This window comes from Betta splendens, chromosome 1 (assembly GCF_900634795.4).
Source record: "Betta splendens chromosome 1, fBetSpl5.4, whole genome shotgun sequence".
Taxonomy (NCBI): Eukaryota; Metazoa; Chordata; class Actinopteri; order Anabantiformes; family Osphronemidae; genus Betta; species Betta splendens.
Window position 1 is genome coordinate 10,507,692 of NC_040881.3, and position 24,430 is coordinate 10,532,121.

At 46.7% G+C, this 24,430-nt stretch overlaps 3 protein-coding genes across 8 annotated transcripts in view; 2 read left to right on the forward strand and 1 right to left on the reverse strand.

The window, feature by feature from the left end:
* The first annotated feature begins 215 nt into the window (after positions 1–215).
* fam114a1 (family with sequence similarity 114 member A1) lies at positions 216–6,378 on the forward strand. 2 transcript variants are annotated; one of them, XM_055509147.1, is made up of 13 exons: positions 216–370; positions 1,321–1,641; positions 1,726–1,810; positions 1,898–2,115; positions 2,708–2,842; positions 2,999–3,151; positions 3,232–3,421; positions 4,171–4,256; positions 4,787–4,972; positions 5,131–5,270; positions 5,344–5,416; positions 5,590–5,643; positions 5,741–6,378. In XM_055509147.1, the coding sequence occupies exons 2-13, from the start codon at positions 1,327–1,329 to the stop codon at positions 5,864–5,866; spliced, it is 1,761 nt and encodes a 586-aa protein (XP_055365122.1). In that variant the 5' UTR covers positions 216–370; positions 1,321–1,326; the 3' UTR covers positions 5,867–6,378. The 2 variants fall into 2 exon arrangements, with proteins under 2 accessions (XP_055365122.1, XP_029015202.1); XM_029159369.3 differs by having other exon boundaries at positions 3,232–3,382.
* LOC114860634 (uncharacterized) lies at positions 6,277–10,550 on the reverse strand. 4 transcript variants are annotated; one of them, XM_029159389.3, is made up of 10 exons: positions 10,386–10,550; positions 9,608–9,895; positions 9,261–9,542; positions 8,284–8,391; positions 8,151–8,198; positions 7,868–7,900; positions 7,472–7,513; positions 7,164–7,196; positions 7,024–7,071; positions 6,277–6,735 (listed from the first exon to the last, which is right to left on the reverse strand). In XM_029159389.3, exons 1-10 carry the CDS (start codon positions 10,471–10,473, stop codon positions 6,674–6,676), a joined length of 1,032 nt encoding a protein of 343 aa, XP_029015222.1. In that variant the 5' UTR covers positions 10,474–10,550; the 3' UTR covers positions 6,277–6,673. The 4 variants fall into 4 exon arrangements, with proteins under 4 accessions (XP_029015222.1, XP_029015214.1, XP_055365133.1 ...); XM_029159381.3 differs by having other exon boundaries at positions 8,139–8,198; XM_055509158.1 differs by lacking the exons at positions 6,277–6,735; positions 7,024–7,071 and having other exon boundaries at positions 7,164–7,289.
* A 151-nt stretch (positions 10,551–10,701) lies between these two features.
* The window catches only part of klhl5 (kelch-like family member 5), a 30,795-nt gene continuing 17,066 nt past the window's right edge, over positions 10,702–24,430 (forward strand). The window contains exons 1-2 of one of the 2 annotated variants that reach the window (XM_055509143.1): positions 10,702–10,839; positions 11,737–11,800. Coding sequence is in view for 1 of the 2 variants with exons in the window: in XM_029152709.3 (XP_029008542.1) it covers positions 23,759–24,363 (605 nt within the window). In the remaining variant the exon portion in view is untranslated. Of the gene's footprint in view, positions 10,840–11,736; positions 11,801–23,635; positions 24,364–24,430 lie in introns of those variants that run through there. The other variant, XM_029152709.3, reaches the window with a different exon arrangement.

Below are 24,430 nucleotides of genomic sequence, written 5' to 3' on the forward strand. Positions count from 1 at the left end.
TAAGTTTGTCAAAAGCGTCCAATGACGCGACATTGTTCAGCTCATTTTACTTCCGTCTTCGCCTAAAACCCGAGGCAGCAGCGTTGGAACGTTGTCTGTCAATAGTTATTTTATATATATATATATATATATATAATTGAATTAATCATCTTAACAAAATATGGACCCGACAAAACAATGTAGCTTTACTACATTCACTAAGTATTATCAGCATTGGAGTTCCAATAAATGATCAACCGCACGTACGACCGGGCTAATTCGAGCTGTGAGGCAGGGAGTCATCTTGTTTGTTGTGGTTCTTTGGTGCAGTCACACGCCGGCCTGCCGACGTGGCGGGGCGGAAGACGAGCCGCTGGCTGGCACCGAACGGGTGAGCTGCACAGTCACTCTCACTAAACAAAACCCGCTTTGAGCTTAGTACTTTTCATTTTAATGCAACATCTAAAACACACATTTACAAGTATTTGGAACAGAATGTATATCATGAATAGGTCTGTTGGCTGGAGTTTGAAATATTTTTGTGCCTGGTCGGGATCATAATCCTGGGAATAATAGCGCCCGCTGAATAGGGATGTGCAACAGTTTGCCTGTGGTGACAGTTTTCTGCAACCAAACTTTATTGACGTGCTCAGATAGTGTTAAAAGCAGCAGAAGAAGCTTTGACAGATGTGAAGATCCGTGCTCATATTTATCACTATGAAACCCTAGTTTATGCCCTTTTATTTGTCTCTTTCTGCAACTGTCTTGACCCCGAATTTTTAAAACGTTGTGTGTGTAAATCTATTCACCCACATTAAAGCAACACTGTCATTAACACGAAGGCGGCTGAGTTAATAGCATTGAGCATTGACACTGCCGTAAAAACCGTCTCGAATGAACTTTTAATGTGCGTGAAAGCAACGCGGCTGACAGTAATAACACTAAACTGACCTGTAGATGGTGATGTTGAATCAGCGATGTGGTCATTTGGCTCCGATTAAACGCATGTCAGTAAAGATGTGCTGATAATTGGTTGATTGTTTGTGCTCCATCGTCTCCTGGCGGATTTTATCATTGTTTGCTTAAATGTACATGTAAATGTATTTTCATGTAACTCACCGATCATTGTGTTGAATGTATGCATCATCTGGAACAGGAGACGTCAGCCAACACGTTGAATTGATTTAGTGATCTATAGGTCCGGATAGTTTGAACTTTGTGCTTGTGTACTTAAAGTAACAAAAATATAGGTCAAGGGTCAAGTGTCAGGCTTAATTCAAATGACAGACAGAGAATGGGTTTGCACTGTTTGACGTTAAAATCAGTGATTGGCTCTGTCAGATCACCATGTCTCACGCCGCCCCACGGGACTCGGACCCCTCTGCAGACGGCACCGCTCCATCTCCTGACGCCGACTCCTGTCCGGAGGCCGCAGCCGCCCTCACGCCCCCTGTGGCTCCTCACCAACCTTCTCCGACGCCGGAGGGCTCCAGCCTCCTGCCCTCCGGCAAGGACGCGGGCGCTGAGGACGCCGCTGCCGCCACGGACGCTTCGGAGGAGGCGACAGACCACCCCGCCGCCGCCGCCGAGGCTCCGCCCACGGAGTGCGACCAAGCCGTGAGTCTGGAGCAGGACGCGGAGGCTGCGGTGGAGGACGGGGAGGTTCGTACTGTAGCAGCAGGGACTTGTATAGTACTTGTTCAGTTTTGATCTGGTTGTAAAACGTGTGTGTGTTTGTGTGTGAAGAGGTCGGATGCGGGGAGAGAAAAAGGCTGGGGAGGCTGGAGTTCGTGGGGAAAATCTCTTTTGAGCAGCGCCACCTCCACAGTGGGTACGTCCCGCTGTGTTTCCTCATCTGTTTGTTTCTTATATCTCTACTTGCTTCCTGTTCTTTAACTCTTTGTATTTCTGGGTGCAGGTCAGAGTCTGACCTCGGTGAAGGCGAAGGCAGGAGAAGCTCTGCGCCTCCACAGGACCTCGGTGGGAGAGGAGGCACAGGAGGAGGAGGAGGAGGAGGGAGCCGAGGAGACGGCCGAGGGAGGAGGTGGAGAGGCCCATGTGTCCAGCAGCACAGAGCCTCCGTCTCCGAGTGCTGCAGCAGAGAGACGGGGCGTCTTTTCTACGATCACACATGCTGTGAGTGAACGTGCGATGTGAACCAGAGCGCCGCATCATCAGGGATGTTATAGATTAAAGATAATATAATACATCTTAGTTATGTGTGGTCACATAACTGAGATGCGGCAGAAGAATTTAGCATAATGTTACTGTACTATACCTTATTGCTGCCATAACTGATTGAGCTCAGAATACATAATATACTAGTAGTATTTCATAAAGATATACAGTATATTAATTGGCTCATCGTACTTTTTGTCAACTATGATTATTAGTCTTTGTTTTTGTTTGGATTTCAGTTTGTGAATACAATTATGTTCAAATTACATTGTTGCTACTAGCAGTAAATCTTTCAGCTATAATGAACCCAAATTAGTAAATAATATGATTAAACTTACATTGAAATGTAATGCATCACTGCTTTGACTTAATCTCAGCATTTAACTAATTATATTTTAACTGAGCAGCCTCATTATATTTATATACAGACTGTTACAGACTGGCAGAAGAATGGCATTGTTTAATGTAGAGGATGTGATCTCAAGGTTAAAATAAGTGATCTGGACTTGGTCATCGTTTTTATGGGAATTCAAATGTTTGCCTCCCCAAGGGTAAGTCAGTGATCAGTGGAGGTCTGGATGCCTTGGAGTTCATTGGAAAGAAGACCATGACTGTTCTTGCGGAGAGTGACCCAGGTTTCAAAAAGACCAAGACCCTCATGCAGAAGACTGCATCACTGAGTCAGGCACGAGTACAGACACACACACACACACACACACACACACACACACACACACACACACACACACACACACACACACACACACACACACAAATCTAAGTGTTTCTCAGCGGGGGGTCCATGTTCTGTCACATCTTTACATTAGCTGCGCTTTTCCAGATGTTGAAGGAGGCCAAGGAGAGGGAGCGGGCGCGTCTGAGCAGCCAGCCCATCGCCGCTCCCACGGCGCACTACGGCATCCTGTTCGATGACTACCAGGGCTTGTCTCACCTCGAGGCGCTGGAGATCCTGTCCAACGAGAGCGAAATCAAGGCGAGTGTCAGTGGTGCCGAGCGGGAGCGCGGCCTGATCCAAACGGCGCGGGTTAAATCACTGCCTGCGTCCGCTCACAGGTCCAAGCGTTCCTGTCTTCCCTGACAGAGGAGCAGCAGGAGGAGGTGAAGAAGGAGCTGATTTTCATCAAGGGCATCTTCATCGGGCGGGAGCAGGAGGAGGAGGCGGACGAGGATGAGGACGAGGAAGGAGGACAGACGAAGGATAACGGTGATCTAAGTTCCCAATTACAGTGTTCTACCCCCCTGTGTGAGTGACCTGAGTCAACCACCGCACCCGCACCCGCCGGAGGTGGAGGTGGTCCCTGAACACCGGCTCACGATCAGCTGATCTTTGGTTTTGCAGACCAGAATAGGGACACAGACACCCGTCAGAGATTAGAACCTCAGCCTCTGCTCAGCTCTGACCTTTGTAGTGACATAGAGTAACATTAAAAGGTTCCACCAAAGTGAATTTCAGCGTCAAGGGAGTTCATGTCGTTTAAAGCTTCGCTTTCCTTCGTACGTCACCATCCACTTGTCATTTTCCATTTCAAGACTTCTATGTGGAGTTTGACTGTGTGACAGGTGCCTGCGGGCGATGTCAGAGCAGTGCAGGGTTCAAAGCAGGCAGGTGTCCCTTTAGCTGGAGGCGCTAACACGCTGCCTGATCCAGTCTTTGTGTTCAGGGCCCACTGACACGCTCACAACACAGATTCAAAACAAAACCAATTCATCAGATGATCAAGACATCAAATCTGCATGTGTGCCGTACACATTAGGTGGAATTATGGTGGAATTTGCATTAATATTATAGAAAAATGAGAATCAGAAGTTCATTTCGCTGGCGACACACTAGAATATTATCATACTGATCTCAGCATGGGGGAATTGAAAGCGTTAGGGGCATGTTTTATAAATCTGGTCTCATTTTTCATCTTATGCATCTGTGTCTTAAAGACACAGCAGAGGCCTCCTAATGCAATGCGTGTGTGTGTGTGTGTGTGTGTTTTATGTCAGCTGCCTGTGGTGAGGAGTTTGTGAGCGTTCTCACCGAGCTGCTCTTCGAGCTTCATGTCGCTGCCACGCCAGACAAACTCAACAAGGTGACACACACACACACATACATACACACAATCCTAACAAAAACTTAATTCTAATCTTAGCCCTTAAGTCACCTAAATCGCATCTTAACTCCCAAACAGGCCTTCAAGTGGCCATAGGGCTCATTTTGACATAATTAGTTATTACACTAATTATTAAAAGCAAGGACATCCACTACCAGACAGAAAGAATATACACCAATACAAATACAGAATAGAAAATAAAGGCACAATCTCCTCTGAACTACAGATCTATAGTAAATCTAAACTGAAATGTCCTCGCAGTGATGCTTCCAAACTAAAATATGTCCCCACACACAGACAAACTGAAATCGACTTAACTTTACTTCCCCTTTTCTGAAGTCGAGACATCACCACCTTTGAAGTCCATCTGCATAATCAAGTTCACATTCTGTATCTACAGTGTAACCCACATTAGCATAAACGTGTGTGTGCGTGCATATAGTTAGCATACATTAGGACAGCAATCACTCACCACGTGCAGCTGACGGCTGGTAATTATGCATCTCCAGGCTCGGATGAGGGCCCATGATTGGGTGAGCGAGGTGGAACGGCCCGTCACTGTGGAGACAGTTGGCAAGGCAACGCAGGACCACCCGGGAGGAGACGCCTCGCCCGAGGAGGAGAAGGAGGACGATGGAGACGAGCCGGGGCAGGAGGCGAAGAAGGAGGAAGAGGCTGGTCCTAGATCAGTAGAGGTGAGGTCAACTCAAGAATGTGAAGTCAGTTGGTATTAAATAACTACTATACTGTGTGTGTGTGTGTGTGTGTGTGTGTGTGTGTGTGTGTGTGTGTGTGTGTGTGTGTGTGTGTGTGTGTGTGTGTGTGTGTGTGTTCGTCCACCTTCGACCCACAGTCCGTCTACCTGTCGTCGGTCGGCAGCCTGGCCGAAGTCACGGCCCGCAGTATCGAGCAGCTCCACAAGGTGGCGGAGCTCATCCTCCACGGGCAGGACCTGGAGAAACCCGCCAGAGACCAGGCTCACATCCTCATGAGGCGAGTGTGCTCACGGCCTCGCGTCCTACTCTGTAGAGCGCATTTACTAAAACCATCTTTTCTTTTACTGCAGGTTGACGTCTGCCATGTGTAAGGAGGTGCACTGTTTGGCCAAGAAGTTCTCTGACACTCTGCTGCTGGTTGGGGTAGGTGAGACCACCTGTGAGTCAGAATGGGGGGCAAAGCAGCAATTCATTACCACTTTTTGTCTCTACTTATACTACAACTGGAGGGTTCATGCACCTCTTGTGACGTATGCACATACTGTATGTGGATATTTGTTTGCTAACTGCTTCTTCCTGTATCATGTCTCTCTCAGGGCCAAAGAAAAGCAGAGGAGTTAAATCCACTGGTGGACAATGTGCTGCTAGAGGTGACTTTACTTCAGAAGACTCTGATAATACAGTAACTTTAATGAGTGAATTTGCCTGAATGTTTTGGGTGCTGATGATGAAGTCTTCTGTCCACAGGGCTCCAACAGTACAAACTACATCCAGAACGCGCTCCAGCTGCTGCTGCCCGTGCTGCAGATCTCCCACATCCAGAACCAGCGGTGCCGACCCGTCGCCGGCCCCGCGGCTCAGACGGAGCACTAACGCTGCTCACCCGCTTTGCCTCGATCAGTCTATCTCTGTACGGTGAAGTACGGAGAACGGCCAGTGGCGTTAACGTGCAAAATATGAAGATAACATTTGAACTAACGTGTGTAGGATGAACCTCGTGCAGGTTGTCTGCGCTGTTGATGTCTAGCTTTGAAGAACTCAATGGTGTTCGGAGCGGATTCAAGCTGAGCTGTGACTCGTGCCGTCAAAAGCCCGACCAAAGACGACGACTGACTGTTGTACAGACTCATTAATGTAAATTAGACCTCCTTTGCACTCGTTCAGACTGAATGAATGAATTTTAAATAACACTAATGACAGTTTTGTTTTGCCTAAATGTACTAATCTATTTGGAGATAAAGTATAATATGATATGATATATTTAAAACATACAAAGCAACACATTTCACACTTTTACAGTTTATTTTGAAAGATAGATTCATGAACATATTGAATAATGTCCGTTCTCTTTGTCACGTACGTATAAAGTTGTGCTGTAGGTTAAACTCGTCTCGTTTTTGCTTTGTTGTGTTGTTTCAACAAAATCACATGAAACCACTTTCTATTTTTGCAAACTAGACCGATCCAAGCTGTTCTCAGTGTCCGTCCTACGCTAAGCTAATTGTAGCCACATATTTAGCAAACAGACGTGAGGAAGATCCAGCAGTGAAACAAAGCACGTCAGGAAGTAGTTGAAGGCCAACTCAGGCCCTGAGGCTGACGATGAGGATGGTGACCATCCTCACATGCCCGCGGGGCTGTGGGTGACCAATGTTTGTCTTCTCCAGTGTTTTCCATCTGTCACCAGACCTGCTCGTCTGTGAGCGACGACGTAGACGGATGCCCGCGATGGTGCAGCTTGGCTGAAAAGGAGTAAAATGAGTGTGTAAGCCACTCATATAAGTGACGTAAACATATGGAACTGTAGTTTGTATTAGCCATTAGCTTTCTTTGTGTGTGTATTTATGTTTTAAAGACAAATGGTTTCATTTAGACTTCATCTGTGTCTCTTTGAAGATGCAGAATGTCTTTTTTTTGTCCTTTGCAACTGTTGGAATTGGAGTAGTTTATTTTTTTGTTTTATCCTCCTTTTATGTCACACAATGGAAAGTGAAAACATGCTCTTTAAAGCTTCTGTCAGTTGAGTTTACCAGTGTAGCAGTTATCCACGTTTCCATTCAGCAGCATTTCTATGTCCTCTAAAAAATATACATGAAGAAATTAGCAATGAACCATGAATTTCACATCTATAAAATCAGAGCCGGATTTATTACTGTATGTATAATCCTACCTTGAGTTTCACATTCTGGAATCGGTGTCAGTCCTGTTGTTTGAGGAAACAGGGTTCGTCAAAGTAGTTAAACAATAGATTAACTCCATAGAAACAGCATTTTCTGAAGGTTATGAACTGTGAATGCTGAAATGTAGTATGAAAATTTGCATCAATCATTAAAGCCAGAAGAAGACAACAAAGATGAAAAGAGATGAATGAGAGGTGATGCGCAGTGAAAATAGGCATTAAAAATGTACAGAAAATAATATCTAATAAATATAAAGAGCACTATTTAGTAATAAGGCATGTAAAATGTAGACACTGACCTGGCCGATGCTGAAGCTCACATGTATGAGGACCTGTATTTACTGTAATGGACATCAACTAGTTAATATATTAGACAGACAGACAGACAGACAGACAGACAGACAGACAGACAGACAGACAGACAGACAGACAGACAGACAGACAGACAGACAGACAGACAGATAGATAGATAGATAGATAGATAGATAGATAGATAGATAGATAGATAGATAGATAGATAGATAGATAGATAGATAGATAGATAGATAGATAGAATAATGCATATTACTGTATATACACATACAGTACATGCATACAGAAGTGCTAGAATTGAAATGCTTTGGCAAATGATACATGAAAAACCAATCATACAAGATTATATTTCGAACTGATGATAATTGATGAGGTAAGGTTACCTTTAGGAGTTGTTTCTGTCTGCTTCTCTCCATCTAAAGCATAAGAAACACAAAATGTATCATACAAAGAGATAACAATAACAATATTGTAAAAAATATCATAAATATTATGTTAGGTTCAGAAACAGACTGACAGACACACATTTCACATGGCAACCAATGAATTATTTTGTCAGAGATCTTTCCAGGATCACATTGATCTTAAATTAATATCGTTATGAATGCAATTTAATTGTATTGTATTCAGTTTACAAGGAAGGATGTGACATACATTGTGTTTTACCATTTTGACCTGGGACGGTGTGAAGAACAGTGGGCACCCTTGGGTTTCCTGAAGAGACAGAAACCTCCGGTGAGCTTCAAACATCAACCAGCGAACTCACATCTTCTGCATGTGTGTGCGTGCGTGTCTGTGCCTGTGGCCCTTTGCCAGTAGACTTCTCTGATCACGGTTGTGACGATCGTCAGAAGAACCACGCACACCAGCGCCAACCAGATCACCCGATATTTGCACAGCCACTCACCTGAGAGGGAGCAGAGCATGGGTTTACTGCATGGAACTGCAGCCGCAACTGTATTTGATTTGGCAACATTTTACACTAGACTCACAACACAATACAAAAAGACTAACAATTATCCAGAGCAAAACCTTTCCCTCTTTTCAGACTGGCCGAGCTGTGCATGCTAGTTATGTGGTATTTAACCACCAGGCCACTGGATGTTTCATTTTCCATTTCCAACCCATGTTATTTGATTGAAAAACCCTGATCCAGCAAATGCTTTGGCATTTATTGCTCAATTATGGGGTATTTATCATTTCAGTACATTAAAGTGCTGTCATGATTTTAAAAAAGAAATAACTAAAGGAACCTACAGTAAAAGAGAAAGATAGTGTAAGAGGAAGAGCTGTTGGGGTGGGGGATTTTAAAGCGGCTGTAACACGTGAGCAGACAAAAAAAGGGTGGATGTGGAAAAACAGGGCCGAAAACGTTAAGTTACATCAATATCCAGTTTTCATCATTCATGCTGGAAAATATGACTTAGCTGTGGCTTAAAAGACTGGGGAGTGTTGGAAGGCTGAACAGAGAGGGAGCCAAAATCAATACAGCCTTGGACTGTACAGTAGATTAGAATGCACTGTGACTTTGGGAAAGTGTGACTGATGGTGGAGAGAGGACGAGAAATAAAGACGAGATTTAATCAATCAACGAAGAAGAGGTGGAAAATGTGCTCAGTCGAAAGAAATGACTGCGGCCGCCGGAGAGATGGGCTCAAATAAAACTGAATCAGTTTCACCCGAATAAAAGCTGATTGACCAATATCTCTCCGGTTTATTCCCTCCTCTCCAATCTTGAAAGGAAGCGGCACTGACCGCTCACATCCCGACACCAACCTCTCGGCGCCCGTTTCCATGGCAGCTTCTCTGGGGCCGTCAAAGCCGTTCGATTGGCGAGCCGAAGCAGACAGCGGCTCCGATTGGCCGAGCCGGGGGTGGGCGGGTCGGGGAGACAGCAGTAGGGCGACTCCACGTCGCTCCCGTTGCGCCGCTCGTCCTCCTCCTCGGGGGCGTGCGGGTGCAGGGAGCCGCGGTCGCCGCGGCCGTACAGGGTGAGGTTCAGGGTCCCAGAATCATCCAGCTCGAGGGTCACTGACAGCTCCAGGTGAAGCTGTAGGACTGAGGTCAGGACGTGAGACGAGGCTTCACTGTGTAATTAGTGCAGAGGAACCAGCAGCCTTTACCTGATGATGCGTTGCCATGTAACGCCGTCACATCTGTATCTGTTTGACACACGAACCAGGGGTTGGCTCCTCCCCCTCCTCCTCCTCCTCCTCCTCCTCTCCCGGGGCTGGGTTCAGGCTCGGACCCGTTGCTTGGACGGGCCAGCGCGCACGCCCGCTCCCACCTCTCGTGACTCTGGGACGGGTCGCACATGTCCCTCCCGTCGTCGCCGCCGGACTCGCCCGTCTTCGTCCCGCCCCCTCCGTCGCAGGGCCGGAAAGGCCGACAGAGGAAGGCGACCTTTGACACTGAGAGGAGAAGCACGGCGAACGGGAGCAGAGTCAGAGCGGTGCCTCGCTCGAGATGGAGACAAAAAAACCCGCTCAAGTATAAATTCGGAGCAGCATCTCGAAATGGAAGGTTGCTGCCTCCGGTTTATATGTGATGAGAAGACCGAGATGAGAAAAGACGAGAAGAAGAAGAGGGAGGCACGCGCAGCAGAACAAAGGCCGCTGCTCAAAGGCGACACCAGACAGACGCGCCTTCAAAGCAGCTGTCAGTCCGCGTTGTTTGCTGCTATATTTAGTTTCAATTCGATTCTTATCTCAAAACGCAGACAGAGGTTGAAGCTCTGAGCCGACACGTGGGAGAACAAACAAGAAAATGGGGTTTAGGCAGACTCTAATTTAAAGCTTGAACTAACAGTGTGAAAACGTTGAGCCAAAGCAAAGGTTCCTCCTTTCTGTTGCATCAGAAGGTTGGTTGAACCTGCGTCTGAGCCGGTTCCGGGCGACCCACCTTTGTATAATGAGAAGAACTCCGGCAGGCAGATGATTAGGGCGAGGATCACGAGGATGAAGAGTTTGGTCAGCGCTGCTCTTGCCATTGATCACATTGAGATCAGCCACGTGCGCACACGCACACGCACACACACACACACACACACACACACGCAGCTTCACGACAACACAAGCATGACTTGTGGCTCGTGGTGTTTCTGCTTCCTTCACCGGTTTCCAAACAAAAGCGGGCGCTCGTGTCGGTCCCGACCCGCGTAGAGCATTGTATTCTCTGCTCGGAGAAGATCCGATGGTTCTGTTGTTCAAAATCAACGTAGAAAAAGACGATGGACGCAACGAGGCGGCGGTTCAGCTCCACTATGTGAAGCAACTCACAACTTGACTTCCTATTACACTTCCTGTCTTTTTCTCAGAAAGAGTGAGAAACACACAGTTGTGTCTGTCATCAGAGAGTAAGTAGAAATGTTTTGTTCTCTAATGTTGATTGTTCTCACTTTACACATGACTTCTTTAGACCTCGTTAGTAAACACAGATGTAGTAAAATCATAATTCAAAACAAAACCTTGTTTCTTAAAATTATTACAGCTGTATGTGTTATAGTAGTGAGATCCTTTTACATCTGTTGATTCTCTTCTGAACGTCATATACTGCAGGTGTTTGCCCACAATACAAACACAATATCACATATGTTGAGTGCTTATCCATATTTATGAGAAAGGAATAGTCATACATGTGTGATGTTCATGTCTTGATTTTAGAGTGTAGCACAATTACAAATATGAGAATCGACTCTACAAATAATAAGTTGTGCTGGAAGTGCTATGAATAAAGATGAGATGCTAAGCTGTAACTATAAGGCAAAGTTTCTGAATACAGAAACATGCCTCCACAAAACCTCTATCATTCCTTTAATTAACGTTCCCTCACTCCACAGCTCACACAGGTGTGTGTAGAGAGGAAATGAATGAACCAAGCGTCTGAGTTGATCTCTGCCGGGTGTTTAGTGTGGCTCCAGTGGTGCGGTTGGGTTCCTGAGAGCCACTTATCTCTGTGAGGCCCGGGACGAACACACACACACACACACACACACACACACACACACACACACACACACCCAGCAGGTGGAGCTTATCTACACAGCCCAGCGGCTTGTCTCACAGGGCTCCGTCGGCAGCTTATACGTCAGGATAGAAGAAGCCAAAACTAAAATAAATTCACTTCCCGGGCTTTTGTGTCGTTTGAAAGCTGCTTGATGGTTCCTAAATATTTGATCCTTGGGCTGAAATCACTCTGATTAAGTTGTGCTCCCATCACAATGATAGTACACTAACTGCTGCACGTCTCACAGGAAACCTTCTGGAAACCGCCTCTAGGATCCTGCTGTCAGCCTGAAACCTGCACAGGTATCACAGGTATGTGATATTGATTAGGAGGCTGTAAACCAAAGACCTGACTGAGAAGCAGAGTGTTCAGACCCTCTGAATTCAGTATGTTGGCGCCTGTTTCCAGCAGCAAGAGCTTCAGCTGGTTTGTGTGTTAAGGATGAGGACGAGTGGAGAAAAAATCCAATCCAAAAGTTTAATTTTAGATAAGCAGATTGACACTGATCTTTCTGTTTTAGTCACAATGTCCCCATCTTAACTAATACAGTGTGTACAGTATGTCTCCATCCACGTCTGTGCAGGCTCATATTCCAGTCACATCATTCGCCATGACCTTTCTGCGAGTTTCCCTCACAGCGCTCCTCAGATTTAATCATAGACTCCAATAAATTGAATCTCGTGAGATGAATGTGGTGATTTTAACGACCCCGTGGTCTCTACTCCCGACAGGCATAAGAACACGTTTTACAGCTCTTCAAAGGAGGCAGCTCTGTCATGTGTTTAGTCCAAAACTTCCTGTTGGCTGTGATGAAGTGCGTGTCCTCCAGGGAGCGCAGGCAGAGCTTCAGATGTCCTGTCTTATTTACTGCAAATATCCACTTTACAGTTGAATCATTTTCCTCAGTCGGATGGAAGCGATATCAGTCTTCTGATCCTCCCAGTCCTCACTGGGATGTCTGAGCGTGACCTACTGGTTCTAAATGGGCACTGTGATGTTGTGGGTCGGGCTACAACATCAGCTCACAGCAGTTTCTCTGTCACCCCCATTTTGTTGTTTGATTCAAAGGTCAAAGGTGACGTTTTTATTAGTAGGTGTTTCTCATCTAAAAGTAAAGATTAATGGATTATTGAAGCTTAGATTTTCGGAGACAGTATTACGTTTTTATTACAGTATGACATTTTTGTCTAGAGCTGTGAATCCTTGTTTCACAGATTTCTTCTGACCTCTGGCCCCTAAAATATCAACACAATGTTTCTCTGACCCCCCGTCACATTTCTTGTGGACAAAGAAACTAATGAGGGAAATAGTAATGATTTCTCCTCTATCTGTGCTCGGCTCAGGTTAGATGTTAGATTTTGTCACACAGCTCACTCACACTAATAAAACCATATTAACTCCTGTTTGGATCATGATCACCTCTCATCACCTCTCAGGTGATGTGTGTATCAGTGTATCGGGTTGCGACACCCATGAAGCAGCTGTTGGGAGTTATGACATAGAAAGTCTCCCACAGAATGATTCATAACGTCCTGAATCAGTCGTGTGTCACATCCAGCACCACCTTCGGGTCAAAGTGTCACTTTGTCTGGTACCGCGACCGACCACGATCTGAAAAAAACAAATGACATCATCAGCGCTGGACTCAGGTCGCTGTTGTGTCTAGAAGCCGATTGCCCAAAGTAAAAAAAAAAAACCCATAGAACCTGAAGGAGAAAGTGGCAGCGGAGGCGCTGGGGTGGTGGTGGTGAGCACTTCTCCATTAGAACAGAGCAGGAGGAGGCGGCGCGGTGATTTAGTGCCGCCTCAGCGGCGCGGCAGCGTCTGGTCGTCCACCGATGAAGCCGCTGCGGAGCTTTACGAGCCTTTGTAGAGGAATTATGACGTTTCACACAGAGATTATCATTATGAGCCAACCTTTGGAGGCGGTGAAGGCTCCCACACACGTCCCTCTAATCTTGCTGTATCACAGGGCTTTGCGGGGAATCCACTGTGTCCCTCACGCTTTCCTGTCCTTTGCACGAGGGTTTAGCTTCCTGCTGTTTCTCCCAGAAACCCAAGGTTTCTGGGATCTGGACTCAAGTGTATCTACAGGAGATGCCCCGTGTTACAGGGTAACACACACACACACACATAAGTGGGCTGAAGTGGGGGTGAGTTTACAGGAAGCTCATCTCTTCTATACAGCATCTCTTGTGTTTGTGTGTTGCACCTCCTCTGCTCTTTTCCTCGGCTGCAACCTTTTCTGTGGAGAAAATGCCGCGTCAATAAAAGCTTTTTAACATGAGGGAAAAATCAATGGGCTCCGATTGCACCTTTTCTTCAAGCGTGCCTTTATCGGACAAATGAGCGCTTTCGCCCCAGCGCACAGAGGACGCGGAACCAAAACGCCGTTCTGTGAAGCGGCGTCTGTCTGCTGTCGGTTGCGCCGAAAAAAAACTCAGGCTCTTAGAGGCCGGAATTCTGTTGGTGTTAATCAGGCCGTCAAGCTTTATTGTCCTGAAAGGGAAACTGGGCTTGCAAGCAGCGTTGCCATAAAAATGTATTGTAAAAACAATAAAAAGACGTTAACATAAAAGCTCAGTAGAATGCATGATAAACAGGGAATAAATGGCCATAATGGAAGGTGAGCAGTCCAGCCAATGTCATCATCGCCCTTCAACAGAGACCCAGGGTACGCGTAACATTTCCATTTCCCTTCAGAGATGATACAAACACAGGCTCTTTATTTGTTCAGTGCAGTACTTTCTATCAGACTTCATATTTGAACAACGCAGACACGTGCACGTCTAATGCAAAAGCAGGCTATTTTGTTTTACTGCTCTGTGTTAACTCCCACATAACAACACAGACTGTATTCACGCGCTAATGACTAAATAACAGTAGAGCTACGAGGTGACGATGATCCTCCTCCTATTGTTACAGCTGCTCTCTCATTTTCCTTCTATCTAAATAAAAATAATGAAAGCGGATCAAGTCTAGTCTAATTCTTGATTCCTCCTGTTCCTCCTGAAGGAACTTCAGTTCCTCAGTTTGTTCTGTAGGAATTAGCTTGATGTTTGACTCCTCAGTGGCTCCGTGTGTAAAGTGTAGCTCTGTGCTTCTGATTAAAGACTCAGAGGGAGCAGGTTGATCCAGGCTCTTTAGTTTATTGTCCTGGCTTCTGGCGTGGATAATTCTGATCATACATCAGTGAGGAGATTCAAACTAATTGGGGGCTGATTAACGTTTTATCTCCCATCTCCAGACTGTCTTCAGGGACACACATCCTAAATACTCTCCCGTGTCATCCGTTCCCGCATCCTCCCGGTAAACCAGACGCATGCTAAAACCTCCCTGGTGCTCAGACATGAGGCACCGTGGGCCAGTTAGGCGGCGATAAGCTGCAGCGTCAGCGTCCTCTAAACGTCCCCCCTCCAGTAATTATCCCACCTACTGCTGATTAATATTTAGTCACTCTGTCTGACAAGGCCTCCCGCCTGTTCCTCCCCTCCTCCTCTTTATCCATTCATTCTCATTCCAGATCTGTCTCATCCTGCCATGTTCCTTTTCTTGTGTAATTGCCCAGGAACCTGCTCTGGGTGTTTGGATGCAGCTGGCTCACGTCCACTGTCTTAGGACTTAAATGAAACCTGCCCTGAGAAGGAAATGTCCTTTAATGAAGGAAACCACCCACGAACTGGACTTTCCAATGCTAATATCATTATTTTATCATTATTAAGCGTTGGCATTGGAGCTATTTTAGGGTTTAGTTTGTAAATTAGTTCATTGGTTGTTTGTTTGATGTCATTTGCCATCATACCATTGATGAATGCGTGTGAATAGGAGTGTGGCTCATTCACACATTCACACAGATTTAGCCTCGTTTTTACGTCTGTGGCTGTTATAATCTTCATCCATTCTTCTGTTTGACCTTTCCTACTGACTTTCACCTTGTGTCCATGCCTGGCCTCGTCCCTCTGTGACTCTGCTGGCTCACAGCTTTAAAGGATCAATGACTGTGGGGGGGTAAGGTCACCTTCCTCAGACTGACTAATCTGAGCGCTCGCTGGCTTCGTGCCTCATTCACAGACTAAAACCGCGTACTCATGCAGTATCTCTTACTTCTCTCATGAAGCAGCAGCACGGAAGAAGGACTGTAGCAGTTATGTATAAGTACATGGCTGTGCTACTGTATGTGGGCTAAAGGCTAAACAGCCTTTAGCATAAATTTGTTTCTGTCCCCACTCGGTGGAAATGAATGTTAGGTTCTGGTTTGGGCGAAGGCAAGTATCCATTATGGTTAAACATAGTACAAGGCTCCAGGGAGTGAATATAAGGGAAAAGAAAAGCCACAGAACTGGCGTAGACAGCGCCACCATCATCTGCCATGCTGAATATTCTAAAGGATGGGGGAGGTCAAGAGGTCTCAGCTCTGACAGACAAGCAGCCCCTCAGCTTCACCGCATTTTGATTAGTCTTTCTGCTCATTGTTTCATTTTCTCCAGGCTTTTCCTGACGCACATCCTACTAAAAAGCTTAACAAGTTTCCACTGGCTTAACGAGTGGGCTGCATTTCAGTCCTGGGGTCCGCTGCTTCCAGCTGATTAGACGGGCCTTAAATTGCTTATAAAATCAAGACGTTCCAATGCAGCCGGGATAAATTCAGCATATGCTCATAGAAGCCTGATTCTGCCCCAAGCCCCTGGAGCTCTGGTGTTCATTTCTACTTTACTTTAATGGACGGCTCAGTTTTCTTGACATTTGTCAGTGAAGGTTTCAAAGCTTTTAGGCTCGTGAACCACCTCAAATAATTCATCACATATGGAGGAACTGTCAGTACCAACATAGCAGCCTCCCTCGCTCACTACTTGTGACGCTCTCTCATTTCTAAGGGAGCAATGGACTGTGATTGGCTTGTGGCTGCAGGGCAGAGTAAATTATTAAGGGCTGTTCTTTATTTGGCCATAAATGTGCTCGCTCACGCTCTCTCTCGCTCTGTCTCTCCCTTCATGTTTTTTCACTTCCTTTTCCTTCTTCGACACTCCGCCCGTTTAGGAGGAGCGTGCACGGGAAAAGCTGCCGCCGCTGCACGGCTGGAGACAGCGGAAAGGGGAAAATAACACGGAGACAAATGTGGTTTGTTGTGGTGAGCAGGAAATGGAGAAGAGAGCGATCAGGCATCAGGGAGGGAGGAAAGAACAGATGACAAGGGAGGCTGATGAATTGCACCGCTAGCATTTTGCACTTTGTCCTCCACCTGCCGCACTAGAGCTAAGTGCAAAGCTGCACAAGCGCACCTGCTCTCTACCTGTTTGACTCTGTGTGTGTGTGTGTGTGTGTGTGTGTGTGTGTGTGTGTGTGTGCGCGCACGCTTTGATTAGAGCGCTGTTAAACTGCCAAATGGATGAAGGCAGAGTCCAATAAAGACGGAGAGTGGATAGAAAAAAATAGAGTTGTTTTCATTTCCATCAATAATTCAGGATGCTTATTATGTCCTGTTGTGTGCAGCTGCAGAACTTCATGCCTCAGCGATTTTAACAAAGGCAAACAACTCGACACATGAACGCATGTGCACACAAACACACCCACAGACTGGAGGATTAGTGATCGCTTTCACACACAGACGCTCCATCTATGGTAATGTGGGATTGTTGCTGTGAGGGATTTGAACTACAGAAAAGCTTGTGGGTTGGCGATTTGTGTGTGTTCATCTGTCTCTCAAACCAAGTTAATTAGGGCCTCTGCGCTGCTTCGCCATCTTTGTTTAATCTGTATTTTCTCCGCGTATGGTTTTGATGTTAAAGGGGCCTTAATCAATATGTTCCTATTAGCGCTGGATCAGATAACTGTAGTTTAAAAAGGTCTCACTTGTAGCAACAAACCCACAGAGGGTTATAATTACAACACTGTTTGGTTTACGCTTGATGGTCTCAAGAAAACACCTCAGACGAACTACCTGTGTGCTGCAAATACACGGACTAGGCTGATAAACATAGTTTCAGTTAAAGCATTTTTTCATAGTGACATCCTCATTTACTTTATCCAGTAATTCCTTTTCCAGGTACTAGTGGTCGGATTATGATTATGAAGCGGCCTCGGCATTACAGCCATTGTTCTTTTGGTGCTGCTGAAAGCTGCAGTGTGATTTGTCGGGGGTCAGATGACCTCATAACGTCTCCTCATAAACCTCCGTCTGTCCTGCAGCAGCAGGGTTTAACGCTGGGGTTGAACTGGTGCACGCAGCGAGGCCAAACGCCGGCCACCGACAGATCAATGGCTTCTTCTGCCCACAACAGCTGTATGGCGTGCGTGGGCTTGTGTTAGATGGGAGCTGATATAATTGAGCTGAGTTTGATTAGATTGGATGGGAGCCAGAAACCATTCCTTTTCAACTGCGGCTTCTTCCATTATCATCATTACGATCATCATCCTTCTCCCCCGTACTCTGGAGTTGCTAAACAGATGAACAGCCTCGACAAATGAGGTTAAATTTGGCAGTTTGCACTCTTCAATCCGCCTGCGTTTTCCAATCTCAGTCTTTTCAGGCATTCGGAAAAAATAGCACTGTCAAGCCAGAGCATAGGTGTGTATGTGCATGTGTGTATGTGTGTGCGTGTGCGTGTGTGCGTCCAGGTCATATACCTTAAGGCACAACTGGAGAAACTATTTTCTCTTTTCAAGTAACAACATGGATCAAACTGATTAGACAGTTAGGTTCACACTTTGGCAGTTTAAAGCCGTGTGTGTGTGTGTGTGTGTGCGTGCGTGCGTGCGCGCACGTGTGTGTGTGTGTGTGTGTGTGTGTGTGTGTGTGTGTATTTCCTGCATCCCTGGTCTAATGGCGACATGCTCTCATATAGCACACATCCTGTCTTCCGCTACATTTGTGCTGAATAAAACATGGTAGTAAAAGTGTGTCAAAGCCTTGCTCGGTGCAGAGAAAGCTCGATGGAAGGTTTCCGCTCTAGCATACGATGTGAATGTGGGGGTGTGTGTCTGTACCCTGTCAACGCAGGCCACGGATGTGACTGTGGGCTCTGCCTCTGTTTTGGTCATCCTTCCTCTCCCTCCAACTCGCGTCTCGCAGTCACACATGTTATGGAGGGGAGGACTGGAAAGTAATAAGAGAACGGGAGTAATGAATAGGACAATAATAAAGGAGGAAATGGGAACGAGGAGGTGATTACAGTACGTGATCAAAAGCACAATAGAAAGTAGATATCAGACAAATGTGCCAGTTGGCCCAGTGATCAGTGGTCTGAGACACTATTCGCTCTGGCTGAATCCCCCTCATGAATCTTACTAGATGGTTTTTCATTTCACGACACACACACATTGTCACAAAGGAGAAATTGGAGCAGTTGGTGTAAGACATATAAATTTGCTGATAGACTGATGGGAAGGTGCTTTGTTTAATTTCTTTATCGCTCCTGTTTGTTACTTCCCGGAATACTGGGACAACATCCATCTGGAGCTAAAGCACACACTGCCTGAATGCAGATGGAGGCCAGTACACACACACACACACACACACACACACACACACACACACACACACACACACACACACACACACACACACACACACACACACACACACACACACACACACACACACACACACACCACAGAGGATTCTGTCCTTGATCTGTGTGGTTCTACTGTTGACTGATGTGATGGAGGATAACAGGGAAATTACCAGCTGAAGGTGGTTGAGGTTTTATTCAAATTAGACACACGTACAGTAATGGAAGGAAGACTGTTTTTTAGGAAGTTGTCCTCTATTTCCACATTACCATTCTAGTAATATGAACAAAGGCATAAGTTTAGAATTTGGCCTCAATTCAAGGGTTTGTCAACATTGAGAGATGAACCATTCAGGAAGTGCAGACTATCTCATACACATATGCCTATTTACTCATTAAAGCACAACTATTTAAATATACAGTATTTGCTCATCAGTAGCTTTTAATACAGACGCCTTCCGACAAGATGCAAACGACACATAGTCACTGCTTAGACACAAGCAATAAGTTAGATATTCTTTATTATTTCAACATTTAGTGGATCTGATGTCATAAACTCGAGTCAAATCTCAGATCAGATCAGTTCAAAATGTTCTAAAACCTTCATCAGTCAATTTGATCCTCACAAATATGCACCTTTAGGTCGCAATATGAGTTTAAAACACATTGGCTCGAGCCTTTGGTCGCCTCTTGCTGATGCAAAATGCGTTTTCTGTTCTGTAATCCTGAATATTGTGCCTCCGGATCAATTGAACCACAATTGCACAGACACACACACACACACACACACACACACACACACACACACACACACACACACACACACACACACACACACACACACACACAGACACAGACACACGCACACACACACACATACACACGCACACACAGTCCCTGTCCTTCTCGTTCACGTGTCGGGAGGAGCTGGCGCATCAATGTGGAGAGGTAATTATTTGCTTGACCAGTCTGAGCCTGTTCTAGGTCTCAAGGACAAGCTCGCCTGCAGCCACAGCTCCAACCAACACTCTGATCGCACAGCGGAAACAGGCAAAGCGCGCGTGTGTGTGTTTGTCTGCGTTTGATGTGAGGGCTATGACTGGAGTGAGAGTACGCCCTTGTATTTTCTGTGGAAGCATGCAGAATGCACAGCGGGTCTAATTCAGAGCCATGTGTGGGCAATTCAGCATGCGCGTGTTTGCCCGGGAGCCTGTGGAACAATGGCTGTTGCTGCAGGCTCCCACCTCGGGGACTCGCTGCCATAGTCCCACCATTATCCACACAAACACACGCACGCGCTCCCTTGTGCGTCGCAGCATAGTAACAAGTGCGGGGAGTGGGAAATTGAGGCTGGGAAGGTGATTGAAGAGAATGGCAGCGTGTGCGGGTGGGGAGGTAGGGGGGGGGGGGGGGGGTCGTCAGATGTGAGCGTAGTGTAGGATGACAGGGAGGAAGGAGAGAGAGAGAGAGAGAGCGATTAGAGAAGGAGCATCGGTGGATGAGGCTCAGCCGTGAGAGATGAGCTGATCGACGCGGCCAGAACACACAGATAATGTTTCACTTTCTGGGCCCCATGAAATGGTTTATGACGGCTGCTACCTGTTTTTACGAGGCTCTGTTAGAATGTGCGCAGGGTTGTTTGTGTGCTTGCGGATTGCGCAGTCTGCATAAATGAGATCGCCCGTGTCTGCATGCGTTAACTCACCTGAACAGGTGGATTGTGGACCGTGAGAGGGATCTTGAGAGCGTGCGCCTCTGGTTGCACGCATGTGTCCAAGCCGTACGGCCATAAAGAGAGCGTGGAGCTGAGGCCGACGCAGCCAGGAGACCAATAACAGCCAGTGACCAGTGATTAGATCCAGCCAGAGGAGACCCCGGCTGAATGGCCTCGTAATTTCTGGGCTTCATTCCCCCTCAGAGTTCCACTGACGCCCTCGGCCCGTAACAGGACGGCATTTCCATTGTGAGTGTTGCTGAAATGTATTGGTTTACCCTCTGGGTCCTTAGTTTTGTTGTGTCAAGTGCTCTCCAAGAGGGAGAGGTTTTCAAAGTGGAAAACAAAGGCTGTTTTATGAGGTGATCCGGAAAACCCTTTCAAACAGGGGTCATTCGATTAAATTCATTCTCTCGCGTGAACATCCTTCCTCTTTACATGTGCGAACCTCTATATAAAGTGAACAGTAGGCACAGTTATCCCATGTGGGTCTTTACAGTGAGATCCATGAGCAGAAAGACAATAATTTAGAGGTGACAGTGTTATGAAAAAACAGGTACAGTTATACCTTACATAAGAAATGAATAATAAAAGAGGATAAACACACCTCTGAGTTAGAATGTCATAAGTGTTTGAGAAACATTTATTTGAATCATTTTCTTTATATATACTGTATAAATGGTGGTGCTGTGGGGTGATATTGTGCAGTTTTGCCTTGTTTTCATGACTCCCTGGTGTGTGTGTGTGTGTGTGTGTGTGTGTGTGTGTGTGTGTGCGTGCGTGCGCGCGTGCGTGCATGTGCGCTTATATTGACTTTGTGTTATTGATCAAGAGCAGCAGGGTGGTTCTGCACTTAGATGATGCTACACCTAGAAACCAAATAAATAAATACATTTTTTTAGAATCTGGCAAATAAAAGCAGTAGAAGTCAAGTCAATTGTATTCGTCTGGTCTGCCTAGTTTTATGCTTTTTTTATGTTTGTTGACTGAGCAAAATTATGAACAGCACATCATGGCCTGTGTAATTCCCAAATTGACCTGGGCTGTTTGACTTATTGATTTTTGCTTTAGTGTGGCTCCTAAAGCTCCCGTCTGCTATATCTAAACACAGCGTAGCAGCCTTCCAGCTCCAGCATATCCTCTGGTCAACCTGGGGTAACTGCAGGTCTGCTGCTGCTCTGCTGGGTGCCCCAGGCATCTGAAAGGAATGGCTCCCCGAGGACCCACTCCCACTGATCATTACTGTCTATGAATAGCCGCTGCATTGCAGATGGAGGGAAGAGAGGAAAGTGAATGACAGAGGAAACAAGGACAGACGTGTGATGGCTGGAGACGAGTGTTGGCCTGTGGAGAAAAAAGAGAGGAGCAAAATGCGGAAAATGAGGTGTGTGTGTGTGTGTGTGTGTGTGTGTGTGTGTGTGTGTGTGTGTGTGTGTGTGTGTGTGTGTGTGTGTGTGTGTGTGTGTGTGTGTGTGTGAGTGTGTGTGTGTGTGTGTGTGGAGAGGGGGAAATTTAATTTTCAAGGTCACTAAGATCCCTCAGTGTTGTGACTCGAACAACAAATCTGCTTGTCTGGATTGTGCAGCCAGGATCCTGAACAGAGTGATTGCTGTGAGGCAATAAGGCAGAGACTCGCAGAGAGAAATGTGTTGAGAGCAGGGAGAGGTGCTGCGAAAGTGATGATGATGATGAAGGGGACCGCGTCCCTTCGCTTCATTACATTGCAGTCTTGAATGAACACATGATGATTATTACAGCCTCACTCTAGCCACACAGGCTCTAAATTAATGCAATTATTTTATTCAATGGCCTGAGTTTCTGTCCAAACCTTGAACGAAATCGCTTCATGTCTACACATTGATAATAAATTTAACCTAAGCCTAAATTGTCATATGGAAAGGCTCAACTAACAACTAGTGACTAAACTATGTTGTTTTAAATAATTCATTATTATTTGGAAACAGTTTTTAAATAATGATGTAATACAAGAATTAGTGTCCCACACTTTTATGCCTCCAAGTGTCCAACTGGACAAATGCACTAGAGGAAACAAATTCCCTTCATGCTGTGTTGATGAAACAGTTCAAAGACCTGAAGATGAAGCCATTTTGAAAACCACAGTCTAATCAGTACATTTTTAGGTGTAAATCCAAATGATGAAGGTGGTCTAGTAATTGTTTTCTCACAACAGGATCAACATATGAATGCAGTGAATTTGACCTCCGAACTCAAAACGTAATCAGTTCATACATCGGATATTGTGTTCATGAACATGTGGCAGACAGGCAGAAAGCTTAAAACCATGAGACCTGGACTCATCAGCATGGGCATAAAAACTGACTTGTGTCAACATTTTGTCATTTTGAAGAATTAAAAGTACTCTAAACATCCATTGGTTTTAGCTTCTCAAAGTGGGTACAGCACTTTGCTTTATGCGACTGCAAAGACTTTGAAAGATGTCACCTTTAGAAAACAGTGGCAGGCATTTTATTCATGAGGGAATGAATAAAAGAAAACTTTTATCTGGTGGCACAGCAGGACTGACGAGGCGTTCAAAGGCTCTGGGACAAAAATGTGCTGACTGCCACCGTTTCCTCTAACTTTCCATCAGGTACAGTTCACATAACACACTAGTAGACATCACGGCTTTACTGTAGATCGAGAAATACAATAACTAAAATAATAAATAACCACACTGTATTTTCCACGTACTGTAAGCAATACAGAGCCTTAGTGAGTAGTTGTGTAATGGACTCATGATTGTCACGTCATTATGTTTACCACTGGTCTTTGCTGCAGCGAAAGTACAATGCGAATTTACTTTGTCACCGAGTTAAGTGTCCGCGCTTTGTGCGTGGGGAGGTTCGGCCCTGACGTTTAACCTCCGCTCGGAGCCCCCGCCCCCCTCCCTCCCTCCCCGCCGCGATCCGCTCGCCACCTTCACTCGCGGCGGACGGGCGTGCGGTTGCCAGGAGAGACGCGCGTGCGGCTTCAACGACAGCGCGGCTCGGGCTCTCCCCCGCCATTTCCTCGCGCAGAGCCCTGGAATGTCGAGTAGCGGCTCGGGCTCGTCCTCGCGGAAGGAGTTCGACGTGAAGCAGATCCTGAGGATCCGATGGAGGTGGTTCGGCCACCCCGCGGTCCCTCCGCCTCACTCCCCGCCGCTAGGAGACTACTTCGCCGGGAGGAGAGCGGGCGGCAGCTCCGGAGACGGACCGTCCGTTAGCGGCTGCGGCAACTCGGGTTCTGCCAGCGTCAACCCGGGCGCCGGGGGTCACGGCGGGCTGGTGGCCAGCGGCAGCGCCGGGTCTAACCTGTGCAACGGCAGCGGGGGGAACAGAAAGTTTGCCGATCCTGCGGGGAGTCGGGGCGGTCCGGGGGGAGCGGCAGCGGGAGCGACGGGGGGCTCGTGCCCCCGCTCCTTCAGCCAGCCGGAGTGCCGGAGCTACGCCGCGGGGCTGTCGTGGGTCTCGCCTCCGCCTCACCGTCGCTCTCGTCCGGTGACGAGCATGGAACCCCCCGGTGAGGCCGCGGTGCCGGAGCCCTTCGCTCACGTCGGCGGCGAGGAGGAAGCGGCGGCGGCGGCGGCGGCGGCATCAGCCACCGCCGAGGAGAACAACAACCACCCGGAGACAGACTCCAGCTCCTGCAGGTAGGAGGCGGATGGATGGAGTCCTAGTTGTCCGAGTCAAAGTTTGCCTCGTGCAACTCACCAAACG